At 40.9% G+C, this 19,879-nt stretch overlaps 1 protein-coding gene across 14 annotated transcripts; it reads left to right on the top strand.

Annotated features, from left to right (window-relative positions):
- The first annotated feature begins 10,295 nt into the window (after nt 1-10,295).
- LOC127336342 (uncharacterized) lies at nt 10,296-18,880 on the top strand. 14 transcript variants are annotated; one of them, XR_007873251.2, is made up of 13 exons: nt 10,296-10,866; nt 11,381-11,711; nt 12,131-12,237; nt 12,891-13,929; nt 14,154-14,413; nt 14,504-14,560; nt 14,639-15,073; nt 15,164-15,349; nt 15,514-15,563; nt 16,368-16,442; nt 16,532-16,559; nt 17,218-17,349; nt 17,477-18,880. XR_007873251.2 is itself a non-coding variant. In XM_071826720.1 (13 exons), the coding sequence occupies exons 9-13, from the start codon at nt 15,290-15,292 to the stop codon at nt 18,556-18,558; spliced, it is 435 nt and encodes a 144-aa protein (XP_071682821.1). In that variant the 5' UTR covers nt 10,298-10,866; nt 11,381-11,711; nt 12,131-12,237; nt 12,891-12,973; nt 13,260-13,929; nt 14,154-14,413; nt 14,504-14,560; nt 14,639-15,073; nt 15,164-15,289; the 3' UTR covers nt 18,559-18,880. The 14 variants fall into 14 exon arrangements, 7 of the variants coding, with proteins under 7 accessions (XP_071682821.1, XP_071682824.1, XP_071682823.1 ...); XR_007873256.2 differs by having other exon boundaries at nt 16,532-16,572; XR_007873263.2 differs by having other exon boundaries at nt 16,532-17,349; nt 17,477-18,334; nt 18,441-18,880.
- Nucleotides 18,881-19,879: the final 999 nt, after the last annotated feature.

The raw sequence follows: 19,879 nt of genomic DNA, 5'->3' as shown, positions 1-19,879 counted from the left end.
ACAGTACTTTGTTTTTATTTTGTGTCTTGGAAGTTGTTTACTACTGTAGCAACCTCTCCTTATCTTAGTTTTGTGTTTTGTTGTGCCAAGTTAAGCCGTTGATAGAAAAGTAAGTACTAGATTTGGATTACTGCACAGTTCCAGATTTCTTTGTTGTCACGAATCTGGGTCCACCTCCCTGTAGGTAGCTCAGAAAATTAAGCCAATTTACGTGCATGATCCTCAGATATGTACGCAACTTTCATTCAATTTGAGCATTTTCATTTGAGCAAGTCTGGTGCCATTTTAAAATTCGTCAATACGAACTGTTCTGTTTTGACAGATTCTGCCTTTTATTTCGCATTGCCTCTTTCGCTATGTTGGATGAATTTCTTTGATCCATTAATGTCCAGTAGCATTATGCAATGTCCAGAAGTGTTAAGAATGATTGTGTCACCTCTGAATATGTCAATTTATATTGTGCACTAACCCTCTAATGAGTTGTTTCGAGTTTGGTGTGGAGGAAGACTCAAGCGTCTAAGCTTGGGGATGCCCAAGGCATCCCCTTCTTCATCGACAACATTATCAGGTTCCTCCCCTGAAACTATATTTTTATTCCATCACATCTTATGTGCTTTTTCTTGGAGCGTCGGTTTGTTTTTGTTTTTTGTTTTGTTTGAATAAAATGGATCCTAGCATTCACTTTATGGGAGAGAGACACGCTCCGCTGTAGCATATGGACAAGTATGTCCTTGGTTTCTACTCATAGTATTCATGGCGAAGTTTCTCCTTCGTTAAATTGTTATATGGTTGGAATTGGAAAATGATACATGTAGTAATTGCTATAAATGTCTTGGGTAATGTGATACTTGGCAATTATTGTGCTCATGATTAAGCTCTTGCATCATATGCTTTGCACCCATTAATGAAGAAATACATAGAGCATGCTAAAATTTGGTTTGCATATTTGGTTTCTCTAAGGTCTAGATAATTTCTAGTATTGAGTTTGAACAACAAGGAAGACGGTGTAGAGTCTTATAATGTTTTCAATATGTCTTTTATGTGAGTTTTGCTGCACCGGTTCATCCTTGTGTTTGTTTCAAATAAGCCTTGCTAGCCTAAACCTTGTATCGAGAGGGAATACTTCTCATGCATCCAAAATACTTGAGCCAACCACTATGCCATTTGTGTCCACCATACCTACCTATACTACATGGTATTTTCCCGCCATTCCAAAGTAAATTGCTTGAGTGCTACCTTTAAAATTCCATCATTCACCTTTGCAATATATAGCTCATGGGACAAATAGCTTAAAAACTATTGTGGTATTGAATATGTAATTATGCACTTTATCTCTTATTAAGTTGCTTGTTGTGCGATAACCATGTTCACTGGGACGCCATCAACTTTTCATTGTTGAATTTCATGTGAGTTGCTATGCATGTTCGTCTTGTCTGAAGTAAGAGAGATCTACCACCATATGGTTAAGCATGCATATGTTAGAGAAGAACATTGGGCCGCTAACTAAAGCCATGATCCATGGTGGAAGTTTCAGTTTTGGACAACAATCCTCAAATCTCAAATGAGAAAATTATTAATTGTTGTTATATGCTTATGCATAAAAGAGGAGTCCATTATCTGTTGTCTATGTTGTCCCGGTATGGATGTCTAAGTTGAAGAATAATCAATAGCGAGAAATCCAATGCGAGCTTTCTCCTTAGACCTTTGTACAGGCGGCATAGAGGTACCCTTTGTGACACTTGGTAAAAACAATGCATTGTGATGACCCGGTAGTCCAAGCTAATTAGGACAAGGTGCGGGCACTATTAGTACACTATGCATGAGGCTTGCAACTTATAAGATATAATTTACATGATGCATATGCTTTATTACTACCGTTGACAAAATTGTTTCATGTTTTCAAAATCAAAGCTCTAGCACAAATATAGCAATCGATGCTTTTCCTCTATGGAGGACCATTCTTTTACTTTCAATGTTGAGTCAGTTCACCTATTTCTCTCCACCTCAAGAAGCAAACACTTGTGTGAACTGTGCATTGATTCCTACATACTTGCTTATTGCACTTATTATATTACTCTATGCTGACAATATCCATGAGATATACATGTTACAAGTTGAAAGCAACCGCTGAAACTTAATCTTCTTTTGTGTTGCTTCAATATCTCTACTTTGAATTATTGCTTTATGAGTTAACTCTTATGCAAGACTTATTGATGCTTGTCTTGAAGTGCTATTCATGAAAAGTCTTTGCTATATGATTCACTTGTTTACTCATGTCATATACATTGTTTCGATCGCTGCATTCACTACATATGCTTTACAAATAGTATGATCAAGATTATGATGGCATGTCACTCCGTAAATTATCTCGTGTTATCGTTTTACCTGCTCGGGACGAGCAGAACTAAGCTTGGGGATGCTGATACGTCTCCGACGTATCGATAATTTCTTATGTTCCATGCCACATTATTGATGTTATCTACATGTTTTATGCACACTTTATGTCATATTCGTGCATTTTCTGGAACTAACCTATTAACAAGATGCCGAAGTGCCGATTCTTTGTTTCTGCTGTTTTTGGTTTCAGAAATCCTAGTAAGGAAATATTCTCGGAATTGGACGAAATCAAAGCCCAGGGCCTATTTTCTCACGAAGCTTCCGAAGTCCGAAGGAGAGACGAAGAGGGGCCACGGAGGGGCCACACCATAGGCGGCGCGGCCCCCTTGGCCGCGCCGGCCTGTAGTGTGGGGCCCCGTGCCGCCTCTTGACCTGCCCGTCCGCCTATAAAAAGTCTCCGTGACGAAACCCCCGCATCGAGAGCCACGATACGGAAAACCTTCCGAGAGACGCCGCCGCCGCCGATCCCATCTCGGGGATCCAGGAGATCGCCTCCGGCACCCTGCCGGAGAGGGGAATCATCTCCCGGAGGACTCTACGCCGCCATGGTCGCCTCCGGTGTGATGTGTGAGTAGTCTACCCCTGGACTATGGGTCCATAGCAGTAGCTAGATGGTTGTCTTCTCCCCATTGTGCTATCATTGTCGGATCTTGTGAGCTGCCTAACATGATCAAGATCATCTATCTGTAATTCTATATGTTGCGTTTGTTGGGATCCGATGAATAGAGAATACTTGTTATGTTGATTATCAAAGTTATGTCTATGTGTTGTTTATGATCTTGCATGCTCTCCGTTATTAGTAGATGCTCTGGCCAAGTTGATGCTAGTAACTCCAAGAGGGAGTATTTATGCTCGATAGTGGGTTCATGTCTCCGTGAATCTGGAGGAGTGACAAGAACCACTAAGGTTACGGATGTGTTGTTGCCACTAGGGATAAAACATTAGTACTATGTTCAAGGATGTAGTCACTAGTTACATTACGCACCATACTTAATGCAATTGTCTGTTGTTAGCAACTTAATACTGGAGGGGGTTCGGATGATAACCTGAAGGTGGACTTTTTAGGCATAGATGCAGTTGGATGACGGTCTATGTACTTTGTCGTAATGCCCAATTAAATCTCACTATACTCATCATGATATGTATGTGCATGGTCATGCTCTCTTTATTTGTCAATTGCCCAACTGTAATTTGTTCACCCAACATGCTGTTTATCTTATGGGAGAGACACCTCTAGTGAACTGTGGACCCCGGTCCAATTCTCTTTACTGAAATACAATCTACTGCAATATTGTTCTACTGTTTTCTGCAAACAATCATCTTCCACACAATACGGTTAATCCTTTGTTACAGCAAGCCGGTGAGATTGACAACCTCACTGTTTCGTTGGGGCAAAGTACTTTGGTTGTGTTGTGCAGGTTCCACGTTGGCGCCGGAATCCCTGGTGTTGCGCCGCACTACATCCCGCCGCCATCAACCTTCAACGTGCTTCTTGGCTCCTCCTGGTTCGATAAACCTTGGTTTCTTTCTGAGGGAAAACTTGCTGCTGTGCGCATCATACCTTCCTCTTGGGGTTGCCCAACGAACGTGTGAAATACACGCCATCATAGACATCAACTAAACCAACAAGAATTGGAGGTACAACAAGTTATGAGAGTTCACCGGGAAGAGGGAGTATACCCCTCCTACTACCCATGCACAGACTTCATGAGAAGTGCAGGAATCTTGGGAGACGTTCAGAATTTAATTTCTCGTGTAGGGTTGGATGATTTTGCTATTGATGAACCATGCCAATATGCAAAACTGACTATGTCTGTAGTGCAGGACTTTGAATTCAATTGGTCTCAATCTAACCCCATGGTTCGGTACAAAATCTATAATAAAACTGTCAACTTGCCTTTCAATGATTTTTGTGCAGCTATTAGAGTGCCACAATGGGGATCATGCGAGAAGATGAGGGGATCGCCGCAAGAGCTCTTGAATCTCTACAAGATGATTTGTCATGGAAGAAGCTTCTCAGAGGATGGTGGTAAAATTAGTAGTATTCAACTCCCAGCTATTCGTTACTTTGCTTATTTCATCACCAAGTGCGTTCTTGCTAGAAAGAATGGAAGTAAGCTATCTATCCAGGATTTAGCCTTTCTAGCTGCTGCATTACAAGGTGATAGGACTTATAATTTGGGAGCTTTGATAGCCTATAGACTTGCTACTAACCGTGAGAAAGGAGGAATTTGTGGAGGTCTCATTGCCTCCCGTTTATTAGCTATGCATGGTGTAGAACCTCACCATCTTGATATTCCGCTCTCCGTAGAGAAACTTGACATAGTCTCCATGATTAAACATGAATTTGTTTCTGATTCATCTAACTTGAGTAACCTGTCTTACAAGATAACATTTTACAAGAAAACTTGGAGAACGACTAAGAAAACTGAAAAACTAGTAGGATTGCCTGCACCTGTTCTGTTTAACTTTGATTCCAGGAAGGAATGGTCAGTCACGAAAGGTGAACTGAATGCATACTTGGAGGGAGATGGCCAGCATGCAAGAGGCGGCAAGGAGGAGGCCGAGGAACCCCTCGACTCATCCGATGCAGCAAGTTCTTCGCATCAACATTTTGGGCATGTTGAGCCTTCACCCTCGCCTTCTGCACCGGGACCTTATTATGACTACGCCATGTATGATCCACCGGCGTGGAACCCTGACCCTCGCTGGGGTTGATCTCCACTTAGGCCAAAACCCTAAGCTTGGGGGGAGGTATACCGGCATCACTCATTCTTTGCATATTATGATTGCTGGATACTTGTATATACTTGTTTTGCTTCTTTGAGTGGTTTTCTAATGAGAGGGAGATGATATTTGGGGAAGTGCTGCCTGAAAACAGATTCTGGACTGTTACCATAAAAATTCTCAAAAACATCCAGAACGTTATTTTGCGAAGCCAATTTTCGTGCATGCTCCCCAGGTTGTTATATAACTTTCATTAGTTGAACACTTTTCGAGCTGGGCAGCGGAAGAATTTCTTAAAAATCGATTACTGTACTGCTGTCAAGTTTGACGAATTCCTGCTGCTTTGTGTTTATGTGACTTTTCTAGTTTTCATTTTCTTGTTTTTGCTTTGTTTCTTTCCTAAAACACAAAAAGACCAAAAATATTTCTGTTGTTTCTCTTCACCATTGGTTTATTTTGGTTTCTTGCTTTTATTTCGCTTTATTTGCTATCGTTGGTTTGCTATAAGAAAATTCAAAAAGATTTTGCTTTGTTTGCTTGTTTCCTTTTGTTCTTGTTCCCAATTCGAAAACACCAAAAATATTTGCTGTTCTTCTTTGGTTTTGTAAAGTTCATCATGAGTTCAATGGTATTCGGTGGCTGCAGCGTGGCTTTCATTTCATATTATCCAAGCTACACAAGTGAAAGGCAATAGTGACGATCTACGACAATTCGACTGTGGTGAGAGGCTGGTATGAACTCTATTTGTTTTCATTTTTGTACATATACTCATCCATGTGAGCATGCTTAGTTGGTTCGTGTGAGGTATATGTCATTTAAGAAAGTCTAGTAGTTCATGATCTCTCATGATTAGCTCCAATTTATTAATATGAGTAGCATGTCATGGATGTTTGTTTGCATTGTTTTATTCATAAATAGGTATGACATTGTGGTATCCTCCTCTGAATAATTCATTTGAATCGACTTGGCACATGCTCACGCATGCATATGACTGAACAAAAGTCAACTAAGCCTCAATGATTTAATTTGCTTCAGAGTTCTTGTATCACTTTTATGCCTCAGTTAATTTATTTTGCCGCAAGCATGATTATGACAGTTACTGCTCTCTTGATTGTCGCTCCCCAGTCTATTGCTAGCCTTCACTTGTATTGAGCGGGAACACTGCTCGTGCCTCCAAACCCCTGAAAACCAAGTTGTTCCAAAGTGTCCACCATAAACACCTATGCATGACATTTCAAAGCATTCCATGTAAATTCTCATGCGCTACCTTTAAAACCTTCAAAATGCTTCTCAATTTGTGTTAATGTTTTATAGCTCATGAGGAAGTATGTGGTGTTTATCTTTCAACCTTATCATTTACTTTTGACGGACTTTCATAATGGACTAGTGGCACATCCGCTTATCCAATAATTTTGCAAAAAGAGCTGGCAACGGGGTTCCCAGCCCCGATTAATCAAACTTCATTAATGATTCTCTTCACATGTTTTGCTCTGATTCATCAGTAAGCAACTTATTTTTGCAAATAGACACTCCTCCATGGTATGAGATTGATGGAAGGCACCCGAGGATTCGGTTAGCCATGGCTTGTGTAAGCAAAGGTTGGGGGGAGTGTCACCCATAATAAAACTAAAATACGTGTGTAAACAAAGGAGAAGAGGGATGATCTACCTTGCTGGTAGAAATAACGTCCTTCATGGGAGCCGCTCTTGAAAGTCTGGTTGGCGAGGTAGTTGGTGTACCCATTACCATTCGTTGACAATAACAAACACCTCTCAAAATAATTTTACTCCTGTTTAAAAAATGAAAAGCTCTAGCGCATGTTAATCCCTGCTTCCCTCTGCGAAGGGTCAATCTTTAATTTTTATGTTGTGTCTCCATCATTTCTTTGAGCACTTTCTTGAGAGCACAATTGTCATTCTTAGTATAATATGCGTGTCTCAAAATATGATTGATTGTGGTATAACTTTGATGCTTTTATCTTTGACAATCTCTATTTCTAATCTTTCTATGAACCTCAGAGGTGCCTGAGCATTTATGTTTTGCTATTCAAATACAGGCAAGCGAGATACCACTCTATCATATCCTTTTATGAACATTGCAATCCTGCTTATAGACATGATTCATGATGCTTATTATTAATTGTTGGTACTTTTCCATGATTGACGTAGCTATTAGATGGTCTTATTTGCATGTATCTTATTATGAACTGCCTAAGTGTTAGCCATAGCATGAGAATATTTACATCATATGAACAAATGTGTTCGTGAAAGTTATTTTATCGCGTCAGTTGTTAACTGAATTGCTTGAGGACAAGCAATAAGCTAAGCTTGGGGGGAGTTGATACGTCCAAAACGTATCTACTTTCCCGAACACTTTTGCTATTGTTTTGCCTCTAATTTGTGTATTTTGGATGCAACTAACACAGACTAACGCTGTTTTCAGCAGAATCGTTCGTGTCTCGTTTTTGTGCAGAAATCCAACTTTCAGGAAAATCCTCGGAATTTATGCGAAAAGTCCTATTTTTCCAGAAGACTGACGGAGCCAGAAGGGCAAGCCAGGTGGAGGCCCGAGGGCCCCACACCCTAGGGCGGCGCGACCCAGGAGGGGGGCGCGCGGCCCTAGCGTGTGGCCCCCTCGGCCGGCCTCCGACGCCCTCCTTTGGACTACTTAACGCCTTCGACCTAAAAACGCACGGGGGTAAGTCGAAGTCGCCAGAAACCTCCCAGAACGCCGCCACATCGCGAAACTCCGTCTCGGGGACCAGAAGTCTCTGTTCTGGCACTCCGCCGGGACGGGGAATTGGAGGAGATCATCGCCACCATCACCACCGACGCCTCTCCATCAACCAGCAATGTTTCCCCCATCCATGTGTGAGTAATTCCCCCGCTGTAGGCTGAAGGGGATGGTAGGGATTGGATGAGATTGGTCATGTAATAGCATAAGATTGTTAGGGCATAGTGCCTAGTGTCCGTAATTGGTACTTTGATGATATTGTTGCAACTTGTTATGCTTAATGCTTGTCACTAGGGCCCGAGTGCCATGATCTCAGATCTGAACATGTTATTATTTCATCATGATATGCATTGTTTTATGACCTTATCTGCAAGTTGTATACACATGTCGCTGTCCGGAACCAAATGCCCCGAAGTGACAGAAATCGGGACAACCGGAGGGGATGGCGGTGATGTGAGGATCACATGTGTTCACGGAGTGTTAATGCTTTGCTCCGGTACTCTATTAAAAGGAGTACCTTAATTTCCAGTAGATTCCCTAGAGGCCCGGCTGCCACCGGCTGGTAGGACAAAAGATGTTGTGCAAGTTTCTCATTGCGAGCACGTACGACTAAATATGGAACACATGCCTATGAATTGCTTTGTACTTGGACACCGTTTTATTATTATCTGCAAATGCCCTGCTTTGATTGTTACATGAGTTTCTCTCATCCATGCAACGCCCGTCATCCATCCCTGTGCCTACAGTATTTTAATCCTGCTGTTTACTAAAATCACTACTGCTGTCTCTGTTATTCTGCTGCTGTTATTTCACTACTGCTACTGCTATAAAACTGTTACTACTGATAAACTCTTGCGAGCAAGTCTGTTTCCAGGTGCAGCTGAATTGACAACTCCGCTGTTAAGGCTTTCAAGTATTCTTTGTCTCCCCTCGTGTCGAATCAATAAATTGGGTTTTACTTCCCGCGAAGACTGTTGCGATCCCCTATACTTGTGGGTCATCAGCCGGCCATGAGGGAAGGAAAGGGAGGAGCCCCACTTTCCCTAGGTTTCACCCATATGGAAGATTTTGAGTTGGACTCTTATTCGGATTTTGGGCAAACCCTTGGGGGTTCCACCTATATAAAGAGAGGGAGAGGGCTGGCTACACCTTGGCCGCACCACCAAAGGGCTCCCAGGCGGCGCCCAAGCAACCCCCTCTCCCAAACCCTAGCTACTCCCTCCTCCTTCTTCTCCCGCAGCGCTTACGGCGAAGCCCTGCCAGAGATCTCCACCACCACCGTCACTACGCCGTCGTGCTGGCGGGATTCCGAGGAGGATCTACTACATCCGCTGCCCGCTGGAACGGGGAGAAGGACGTCGTCATCAACACCGTACGTGTGACCGAGTACGGAGGTGCTGCCTGACTGTGGCACCGTCAAGATCTTCTACGCGCTTTTGAAAGTGGCAAGTGATCGACTACATCAACCACGAGATTTATCTCGTTAACGCTTAGCGATCTTCGAGGGTATGTTGATCTTCACCTCGTTGCTACCATTTACTAGATTAGATCTTGGCTTGTTATTCGTTCTTGCGGTAGGAAATTTTTTGTTTTCTATGCTACGAATCCTTACAATCATAGGTTGTAGCACTTATGTACGTAACGCTGTAAGGCCGAAACTGGTTTGAGCATGTGTGCTATCCAGCCATGTGTGTCCATGTACCTAGAACAACACTTCTATCTATCCGACGGTAGGGTGCTATGTGCAACTCAACCACCCTCGGACGTTGACTAACCATTATGTGTATATTTATTTAGGGATTTATATGATAGAGAATTGAGTAATTTGCGCATCGGCCCCTTCATCCACGAACGCCTCTGCTGTTAGTACCGTGAAGCTGCAACGAAGCTCTCACGACATGCTATAGGGGGATGGGAACAAGGTGTGAGCAGAGTTGATGCCATCATGTTCGGCATTGAGTGGTATATGGTTTGTGGCTTTGTGTGGTCGTTGTGTTGTGCTTGTAAACTTGTGTGCCTTCTTCCTAGTGATTCAAGCAATCTTACGACGATGACACCAACGGTTCCACGATTTAGCCGATTTCAACCTAGTTTAATTTTAAAAAAAAACTGATGTCAAAATTAGATTTATGGATTGAAATAAACTACCCGTCAACCCTATTTGACACGGTTTCACCGGTCTCAGATTTTGCACACCCCTTGGTCTAGTGTGAACCGTGTCCAGTTCTCCACGAAACTACAAATAATGGATTACTGGTTGCTGCCGCGTTATAAGGCTTCTAAAGGTATAATAGATGCCCCCTCATGGGGCAACTAGGTAAATCAGATTTGATTAGCCTTAGATTTTACCTTCAGTAAATCTGGACCGTCAATTTTTTTACCACGCCGGTATAAAAGGGCAATTGAACGGAGGAAACCCTAACTTCTGGGCCCAATCCCCTCCCGAGCGCCTCCTGCCCAATCCCCTCCCGATCTCCTCCTCTTCCAATCCCCCAGTCGCTCGCGCCCGCCTCCCACCTCGAGCTCCGGCTTGACCCGCTGCCTCCCGTCCTCCCTCCTCCAATCCACCTTCGTCTCTCCCCCAATCCCCACTTCGTTTGTCTCTCCAATCCCCCAAGCCCTTCATCCTCCAATCCCCTTCTCCTCCGTCACAACATCTTCCCTTCTGGTCATCTCTATCGCTGGAGCAGAAAGAGAGAGGAGGAGGGCAGAAGCAGTGGCATGGCTGGAGGAGGAAGAGTGGCTGGTCGCCACCAGGAGGCACTGCTGCCGCGCGTCGCTGGGAGCAGCCTAGCCCTCCGCTCCTCCACCTCCGTGTCTTCACCGATGTCGCTGTCCTGCAGCCCAACGACCTGCCCTCCTCCACCTCTTCTTCAAAGGAGGCCTGCAACTTCTCTATCACACGTAGGATAGACTACAACTCTACAATGGTGGCTTGCAGGGTAACAGGCCAGAGCAACGATGCTGGTGCGACCTGAACACAACAGATCTGGACAGTGACAGATGGAGGTTCGAGTTGCTCGCTGTAGTTTTCTTCCCCTTTATATTATTCCGTGTTTTACTTAATTTATTGATCAAGAATACTTGATTTATTGATGCTTCAGTGATTTAACTTTTGTGTTTGTGGCAATCAACAAGTGCCCATTTGAGTAGCAAACAAGAATCTTGCTACATACCATTATGTACTAATGTTGTTCAGATTTATCTTTTAGTTGATAAGGAGAAGGTATTTCTCAAATGAACTTCATGCCCCTGGCCCATGGTCTGTCACTCCCAGAGAGTATACCATTCTTCCTGTAGAAACTATTAATGACGGGGAGCTGTTTAAAAGGAAAAGTTGAGCATTTGTAGCCTCATGCGTTACTGGCAGTATGCTAGCGCGCTCACTGGATCACTATCATCTTTGTAGTTGTCATCTGAAATCTATTTGACTGGAAATACATGGTTAACAAATACAGTTCTCTTATCTATTACGTGCTTTGCAACTTCTTGTTGAGACATTTTATTGTGTTCCTTTTTGCAGCTATGGCGGACAGAGATACAAATACAATGGTGTTGTCCCGTTGCCTGCTCAGCAGAACCTAACTCCACCACTCACTCTCTACCTGCTGCAGCCAATGCCCTCTTGCTCAGAGAACTACAGATATCACAGGTTCTCCTCATCGGCGAATCTTGACGCAAGCAGTAGTACGCCAAGCCGACTAGACGTCAATTTATTATCCATGCGCTCGGTCACCACTATATACTATGGTGGCTATTGACAAGATTATGAGGCTTATGGTTGTGTTTATGCACAATCTCAAGACCCTAATTACCAGCAACCAGAAGCAGCGCAACAGCCGCTGCAACAGAAGGTGAAGTTCGTCGATTGATCTCAGTGCCTATCTAGCTCTAGAGAGTTGCAAATTCAACACTGAATTCTATTTGACCACGAGTCCAACATTTCAATAGTAGTGGTGATAACCATGAATTTTGCTGACTAATCTAAAGCTGTGTTTCCTTTTGACATGTACCAGCTGAGAAAATATCTTTTAGTTTGAGTGCTCTTATCTTTGCATAGATTGTCCTGTACAGAAAACACGATAAGAAATATTGATATGTGCTTTCATGTAAGGGCTAACCTTGCTCAGTTATGAAACTTTAAATAAACCAACTGCCTGAAGGTAGCATTAACAAAATGGATCATTTTAATTTGTAACCCCGATAGTGTGATTGTTCACCATCTAATACTTCACTACTTTGATTGTTAGTGATTTGACTATATTCATTACAGGGAAGAAACAGAGGGAAAGCTTAAAGGCATTTTATTAAGGAAAATTTGCATGCTCTAATGCACGATGAGGGTTTTTAATTAATTTCGTTTGCTTCATCTGCTCCTATGTGAGAATTCCTCTCTGTTTCTAATTTATCTTCTTTCATCCTTTTTTTGTGGAGTTTTTCACCTTTTCTTGCTCAAACAGAACCAATAGTGGACTTCTCTGTTTAACATTAATATTGTTTACATTTATGTTATTTCACTTTGATAACTATTAGCGTCGTGGGTTCCACCTGGTGGACCTCAGTATTTTACTTCAGTTTGCGACTTTGCGTTGTTGCAGATCCCCTGCTTATTGCTTTTTAGTTTGTATGTTTCATTAGAATAGGATTTTTAAAGGAAGTTGGTTTGTTTGATGGGAAAAAGATGTGTTCTGCCAATGGAGATGGTTTATACATCCTTCATAGTTATGTTTCAAGAATTATTTTAGGTCACCTCTAAAAAAATAAAGAGAACGCAGACCATGGTAGCATTCAGGTCGACCATTCAAAATAACCACCTGATTTGAGCTTTTTTAGCAATATAGTTCATATCATGTTAATTTCCCAGCAATGCATAGTCCTCGCCATGTTTGTTTTTCCAACAGCCCCAAGCACTTTCCTATTTCAAACAAAATGCTAAATTTTTTGATCTGTTGTTTTTTCCTCATTTGTTTTTGCAATTGAATCATCTTAATTTTGATGGCTTTATATTGATAAATTTATTCCTCATTTGATAGATTTTAAGCATCTACATATCCATGAACATGCCCTCCTAATTTTCACCGACGATGTCAAATCTATGATCTTCTATTGCAAGAAGGTAAGATATGACATATGATTATATGTACATGTTCTGCTACTCAATTTTATTTTGGCATCTATACATGATAAGGCCTATGCCCCTTTTATAAGAATAAACTTAAAATATGTTCTCATCCATAACTAATCAGGTGCTATATTGTTCTTCAAGTCTGATTGTACATTTTCCTTGCTGCATGTACTGTGTCTGCTGCAAACTATGTATTTTCGATGCTTATTCTTTATATGACATTGCCACCTCGCGCCGCACCCCATCTCTCACACGATCCGCTCCCTCTCCACTCCAGATCGTGGTAGAGCCACCGCCGCAGATTGATACGGGGGATTGAGCACAAGAGTGGCCTCGAGCCGCCAGCGAGCTCGCCCTCATGGGCACTGCCGGGAGACCGAGGCGGACGGTCTACGCGGCCTCCGGCACCATCGGGAGATTGGGGAGGATGAGGCTGCCGCTGCCGTGCACATGGTGGGGAGGCCGCCGTGAACAAGGACCACGGCGAGGCGCACATCGACGAGCGCAGGGTGGGCGCCGCCAGGCCGTCGACGAGTGCCCTCGTGCTCCCACCACCACCGGCGGAGGGAAGGCTCCGCGAGCGCGTCTCCAACGAGCATGAGCGGAGGAAGCTGGCCGGACCTTATCTCATCAACCCTGCAGCGTCGCATCGCAAGGAGGAGCACATGTGGATGCTGCTATGTCGTCGTCGTCGGTGGGAGGAGCGGAAGGCCGCAACTAGCTTCTCTCCCTCCGACACCGCATCCGCCCGTGCAGGAATCAGGCACGAACATGGGGGCACCTCCAAGGAGTCTGCTCTGTTCTGAATGACAGCCAGGAAAGCAACTTCCCAGCCTCCTCCACATCCTTTTCCCTTGCCTTCAGAGGAACTGATGCAACGATGACCTCGTGCTCAACTTTGGACTCAGCTAGAGAGCGGGAGTCCCTTCTCCTTGATCCATGAGTAGGTACGATTTCTTTTCGTGCATCTTAAGAAAACTGTGGGAACGAAGCTTTCTTTCAGCTTTTACAACTGGTGAATAAGGGGCAGCAACATCCATCAAATCAGAACATATAGTAGCAGATCCGCCTCTTCCAGACACAATCGCCACCGTTAAACAGCAGACTTGTTTTTCTTTAATTTTTTTGTTATGGATGATTGTGTTTGTCATCTAACAATTGTGCTTGACAGGTCCAAATGATTATGGCTTGATCTTGAGATCAGCTCCGAACTATGTGGAAGAGTTATCACATCTCCTGAAAGTGACGAATGGCAAAAAAATTGTTCGTTCGCAGCATTATTTAAGAGAAATGGTTACAAGTGAAGCTGGATACGACTAGATGTGTATCTGGAATTCTAGATCCGTCCAACATGAAAATCTTTTAGATATGTAGTTTCCAAGATCACATCCGATAAGAAAAGTCAGTTCCACCTTGCAATCTTGAGATCAGGTATGATACACATTGAATAGGTAATCTGTGTGCTTTTCTGCAGCTTCGAAGTTTTATTTGTAGCCTTAAGGTGTTACTACTTTATTTCAGGCTCCTCACCGTCATCATTGATTCTTTATTTTTGCAAACTTCATTTCTGGTGGAGAGGTATTTTCTCTCTTTTCTTAGCATTGCAACATCATTAGTGTTATTTTTATAGTTTATATAACCTGCTTAAATGTGCAGATTGGACACACAAGTTCTTGAACCTCATAGTCGTTATCTTTCTAAAAAATTGTTTCTATATTTTCCGAGGTAAGTTCTGACTTATATGCTTGCTTGTATTGCTGAATGAAACAGTGACAATGAAACATATGTATGGTTTGATGTGTGAATTCATATGACAGTTGTACTTTATTTCTCTCTTTTGGTAATCTAAATATTCCCTTCTAGCATGCCATGTACCTGAATTTATCATTTTATTCTAGGCTACATGCACAATTTCATAAGCAATTGATGATGCAGTGTTGGAATTAAAACTTATGAGTTGCGTACCCTTCTGTAACCACGATGGAGATTTATTAGCTGTTGAGCTGGATACTTTCTAAAATTAAGGAGGTGAAATGAAGCTTTTATGGAAAAAAAGGTGTTGTGGTTTATATGAATTGCAAGCATTGCTAGGTGACACTATCTATTTATTCTTTGCTCTGTAAAAATCATTGGTATGAGCGAGCTAAAGTCACAACTTGCATGCTCTATCACTTTTAACAGAGTTGATGACTTGCAAAAGCCTATTGAGAAGCCAATGGACGTTAATTGGGAAAGCTATGCAAGATGTGCCGTTTATGCCTTGCAAAATAGTGGATATGATCTCAGATAGGTATCTACATTTCATCCATGAAACAGTACAGTCCACCCAGCCTTCGAAAAACTTTAGAAGCATGGAATTGTTACAGGGTATTAACTCGGTTGCACCTTTTTTTTCTACGAACATGTACTCTTTTTTAGTGAACTTCGGACCATTTTCTTGGCTTATTTAGATTTTTATATGATTGGAAAACTTAATTGTATTTTTATTTCACGTTTTACTTAATGTTTGCATGATTCATGGTACATTTCAGGTTTGGGTGATCTGGCCATTTGGTCCTTCTGCAACTAAATGGGCTAAATGGTAAGCTTCAGCATTAATCTCTTTTTCATTCCCATTTTTCTCCCATGCTGCACAAGTTCATTTTCGGGGTTCAAATTATTTTAGAATCTGTTCCATAATGTGTTTGGAACTCTAGATGATCCCATATATGTACAGATCAGCATGTGCCAACATTCTGCACCTTTTATTTTTATTTTGTAGGGTCTAATCATTTGATAAGACCTTGTTTATCATTGTAGTGTTATTTAGTTAATCGACCTTGTCCTTTTTTTTGCTCCTTTCAGATATGGTGCATATTATATATGCTAAGTTATTTAATGTGCTATATTGACCGTGAATCGCATATTACTTAGGTCTATTTGTAGTAACATTTCCATATATTTCTAGGTCCCATTAAAGTTGTTTTCAAGGAAGTAGAATGGATTGACTAGCTTTTCTATACTTATGCCAATAGCTCATCTGGCATGACTGACTAAGTTCTTTCACATTTTTTCAAACATGTGCCTGCCGTTATTTTTGCTCTCATAGTAGTCCTCCTTTCATTTGGAAGTTGTAGACATAACTTTAAATAGTGGATTAACATCCATATTAGAACAAGACTGTTTTATGTGAATCACTAAATGTAACACTCCATCCGTTCACTAATATAAGATGTTTTGGAAAGCTAAGTTGTCTTATACACGAAGTATTAGTGAACAGAAGTAGTCATTGTCAATTCTTATGTAAACTCATTCATTAGTCACGTATCATTTTGATGCAGTTATATGTTTTTTTTGTGAGCTGCTATTACATATCAATGAGTTGTTTTCTAACTTACTGGAACAGCCCAGAAGGCATCAAAATTATTTCCTCTCATCTTGAGTTTCCCCATAGCGAGGCTCGGATTCTGATGTTAGCATGGTATGTCACTGTTCTCTAAACGTGCCTGGTGATGTATCTTTTTTAGTAACTTAAATATCTAATACTAAATGACATATATCTTGTATCAGGAAAATGGAAAATGGGCTGTAAAGCAAGGTTATTTACTCTGGTGTGCATTATTTTTAAACTGTCAAAAATGTTTATCTCTATAATATCATAGTCATTTTGAAGTTTTACTGGCATGAAAGCTCTGCGAGCTGATAGTATTAGTAAGCTGAAGAAGTCATTCCCTAAACTAACCCAAGAAGTGAGTAGTCCATAAGTATGTAATTAGTAGTTAATTATATTTGAAAGGTTTGTATTTGTCAAGGGTGAAATAACAGCTAAATGTTTGTGTTTTTGTTGTTTTTGGTGTTGTACACATTAGTAAGAGATGTTTAGCGTATATTTTATTCATATAGATTTTGACTCCTAACAGAATCTGGGCTACTGTCTGCTCCAGATTGAATATGTGATTTGAATGTTCCTTAATCTATCTGCAGTAAATGTCGTTTGATATTGATATGAAGAGGTTGAGCTGCGAGCTTTTCTTTTTCTTCTAGATGCTTACATCCATTGGTGATTTGGTAGACAATTCCTAAAATTTGTAGTTCACACTCAATGTTTTTACTTGTGGCAAGATCGTTTTGTGGAAGTTGCTGCAGCGAAACTTTTTCCTAGAACTATATTTCGTAATATTAGCTTTACCATTAATTTGTTCTCATGATATTCATTCAATTAGATGATTTAGAATTAGTGGTACTTACTTTTGCAGCATACTCAGAACTAAGCACGAGGTGTACTGGAGATCGGAGACAAGATTGTTTCGATGTAGGGTTAGTGGTTTGGCGCCGTTGGCCGTCCGATATTTCTGTTTGCTATCGACCCCTTTCTTTCTGTGGCTATGGTAATCTCTCTCTCTCTCTCTCTCTCTCTCTCTCTCTAATTACCTAATTTGCAAGGATCCATGTATTCTAAGGTCAGAAGGTTGAATATATATATTTATATGATATTTCTATCGTTGCATTTTTCAGACTCACGTACTATTTTACTAAATAGGATGACATAAGGTAAGGCACTCATATTAGATTTTGAGTAGAAAGACTTAATCTGCTGCGCTTTTTACACCTAAAATTCTCTTCAGTTGGTGCATTTTCTAGACCATTTTGTATACCAGCAGATTTTGGTGTCTCTGATTGTACCAATAGTTTCTGTAGATAAATTATGTTCCTCTATGTAAAAACTATCTTCAAGAAGTAGTATATATCAGATGATGTATGCTGTTTCAGTGTTCTTCTTGAATAACAAATTCTGGCTTTTCTGGATGTAGTAAAGATTCCAACACTATTTGCTAAGTATTTTCAATAACGATGTTTTATGGTGGATAACCAATTGTTGGTTTCCTGTACACTTAAGCCAACAAACACAAAATCAACATATTTCCTCCTTTTCTAATCGCGATAACACAATTTTGTAAGGATTTTTTTGAATCTGCTCATCACTTTTTTTCCCATGATATGGGGACTACATACATTGCTCTGTTTGAGATATTAGCTACCAATAGGTATCTCTTGTTGTACTCAAAATATCAATAAATAAATGAGACATGCATGGTTTGTCTTGGCAGTATACCTTTTTTCTCTTGCCCTTTGGTCATGTGAGCCAGGTGAACTGTTACGAATTTTGATTTCTACATCCAGTCTAAGCAGTGGTGGAGCTTAGTTGAAACAAAACCGGGCTATGGCCCGCCCAACTTTGGAGATTTTCTTCATACATATTGGTAAATTTAGCCCAATAACAACCCATATTACTCTCCTTAAGCCTAATTGCCCGCCTAGGTTTTCCTGGCAAGCTCCGCTACCGAGTCCAAGAACCATCTTGATTTTAACCAGGTTTGGACTACTGGCATTTTGTGAAGTCGGTTTTATCCTTAGAATAAAATGGTACTGCTTCTGGAAATGTGAAAGTGTTGAGGAGCCATGTCTTGTTTGTTTGCAGTTCTATAAATAGCGAGGGATCAAGCAACCATTTCGACCTCGAGGTGAACATTCCGAATGAGATGGACCCTGATATTGGTGTGAAAGGGAGACATGGGAGATTCGATGGCAGACCTTAGCAGTTGTGGCTTAATGTGATCGGACCTGTTCCCTTCAGATTTGCATATGATTTTGTTATAGAGCCTTTTTCTAACATCATGTTATTCTGGGTTTGAGTGTAAGAAATACAAATGGTATTTTCCTTTTCCTCGGTCTTTCCAGAATTTTCTCATTCTTATGGATCATCAGTTCATTGTTGTGGCTTAGTTTTCTAGCTTAGTGCTATCTAATTGGTAGGCTATATATGATATGTGTGGGTCCTGAAAACTCACAAGAGCTGTAAATTCTTTTATGTACTAACTGATAAGTTGGAATAGTAATTGTTCTGTGTGCATCATGAAATTTACAAGCCTCACTATTTTATCACCGTTATTCAGAAATAAACATTGGCATGAGCTCCACGGGGTCGTGCGCCAAGGCGCACATCTAAATCTAGTTAATTATAAATCCGGCCCATGGATACTCTAGTCAAGACTGATCACGGCTAAAACAGACCAATCCTATACACCGACCAGGTCGGTGCCTAACAGGCACCACACACCCTGGTCGGGGTATTGGGCCTGGCCCATTTACCTTTTCCCTCCTTTTCGTTTTTCTGTTTTTATTTTTTTGTTTCCTTTTTGTTTGTTTTTCTGTTTTCTTCCTTTTTCTTATGTTTTTTTAAATTAAAAAAAGTTCATATTCAAAAGTTGTTCAAATTAAAATATGTTCTAATCTGAAAATAGTTCAAATTTAAAATGTTCAAGTCCGAAAAATGTTCAAAATTTAAAAATATTCAAATTGGAAATGTTTTCAAATTAAAAAATTATTCGTATTCGAAAAAATCCTCATATTCGAAAAATGTTCAAATTTCTAAAACAAAATCTGAAAAATGTTCAATCTCAAGAAAATGTAATAGTTCGAAAAATATTCAATTGAAAATATTAATATTTCAGAAAAACTAAATTTTAATATTCTAGAATTAAAAAAATCAGATAAAAAAAGAATCAGCTTTTGGAAAACATAAAAAGAAAAATAGAACAGAAAAAAAATGAAAAAGCAAAAATAAAATAAAATAAAAGGTGGGGGAATGTTGGGCCAGCCCAACAACCCGCCTGGGGGTGTGCGGCGCCTGGTCCGATCAGGGCAAATCCTATACATTGCCCAGCTGCGGAGCCTATTAACGCGCGCACACATGAAGGTCAAGTTGGGCCACAACCCATGTACATGTGTTCTGGCTTTTTCCGGTTTTAATACCTTTCTAGAATATTTCGGTCAAATTTTTCGTTTGGTTTGGTTTTATCGGTTTTTTGTTTTTCTGCGTTTTTTCGTTTTCCCTTTTTTTGGTTTTTTAACTCAAAT

This window comes from Lolium perenne, chromosome 2, assembly GCF_019359855.2.
Source record: "Lolium perenne isolate Kyuss_39 chromosome 2, Kyuss_2.0, whole genome shotgun sequence".
In the NCBI taxonomy this organism is placed as follows: Eukaryota; Viridiplantae; Streptophyta; class Magnoliopsida; order Poales; family Poaceae; genus Lolium; species Lolium perenne.
This window is presented reverse-complemented; position numbering and strand designations above follow the sequence as displayed.